General features: G+C 51.4%; 1 protein-coding gene across 1 annotated transcript in view; it reads left to right on the forward strand.

The window, feature by feature from the left end:
• The first annotated feature begins 495 nt into the window (after window positions 1–495).
• The window catches only part of PSMC2 (proteasome 26S subunit, ATPase 2), a 31913-nt gene continuing 31577 nt past the window's right edge, over window positions 496–831 (forward strand). The window contains exon 1 of the mRNA XM_082255161.1: window positions 496–648. Coding sequence (XP_082111287.1) covers window positions 579–648 — 70 coding nt within the window. The 5' untranslated portion in view covers window positions 496–578. The remainder of the gene's footprint in view (window positions 649–831) is intronic.

An 831-nucleotide genomic window follows, 5' to 3' on the forward strand; every position in this document is an offset into this window, starting at 1 on the left:
CCCTCCCGCTCCTTGTAATGACAGCCGAGCGGCTTCTCAGCCGCTTTGGTTGTCATTTCAAGACAGCAGACCGTCGGCTATGGGGGCGATGCCTCCAGCTGCAGGCATCACTCCGGTACAAGCACTTTCTTGAAATATCGGCAATATCGGTAGCCTCGGGGGGCCGATTCTGATATATCGGGAAAGTGCATATCAGCCCCCGATATATCAGCTTTGCCGATAATCGGTCGATCCCTAGTTTACATATGAGTGTTTTGTCGCCTGAAGTAAAACGATACACTCAGGTGTGAAAAGCTTTGACCCAGGATAAGCAGGCAGCCATGAAACCCTCGGTACTCAGCGATTAAGCTATAAACGTCTCTCCTCTATTGTAGGTACTACTATAGTGGTCTCCTCTAATATGGCTCCTGTACAGAAGACACAGCTGACACCGCACTGCGCGATCTCTAGTGTCGGACGTTTCCGATGACGTACTTCCTACTTCCTGTGATTTCCGGAAGCGGTGTGCAGTTTGCTGTGTAATCCCGCTGTGGTGTATTTTATTTGTCCGGTGTGTGTCTCCGCCAGTCAGAAGCATCATGCCGGATTACTTGGGAGCCGATCAGCGGAAGACCAAGGAGGAGGAGAAGGAGGACAAACCTATACGGGGTGAGCGGGGGGGATCACATGACCTCCCGGCCACCGGCTGTGTGAGATAATGGAGATAACAATGTTACTGGTGGGGTGATGAGTGAAATGTGTGTAATGGATGGGGCCATGTCCCCCCTCTACACCCAGCCCTTCACTGTGTGTTATCGTTCTGCTCCTCACCTGACATGTTGTGTTTTGTAT

The sequence above is a fragment of the Pelophylax lessonae genome, assembly GCF_965119305.1.
Source record: "Pelophylax lessonae genome assembly, chromosome: 4".
Classification (NCBI taxonomy): Eukaryota; Metazoa; Chordata; class Amphibia; order Anura; family Ranidae; genus Pelophylax; species Pelophylax lessonae.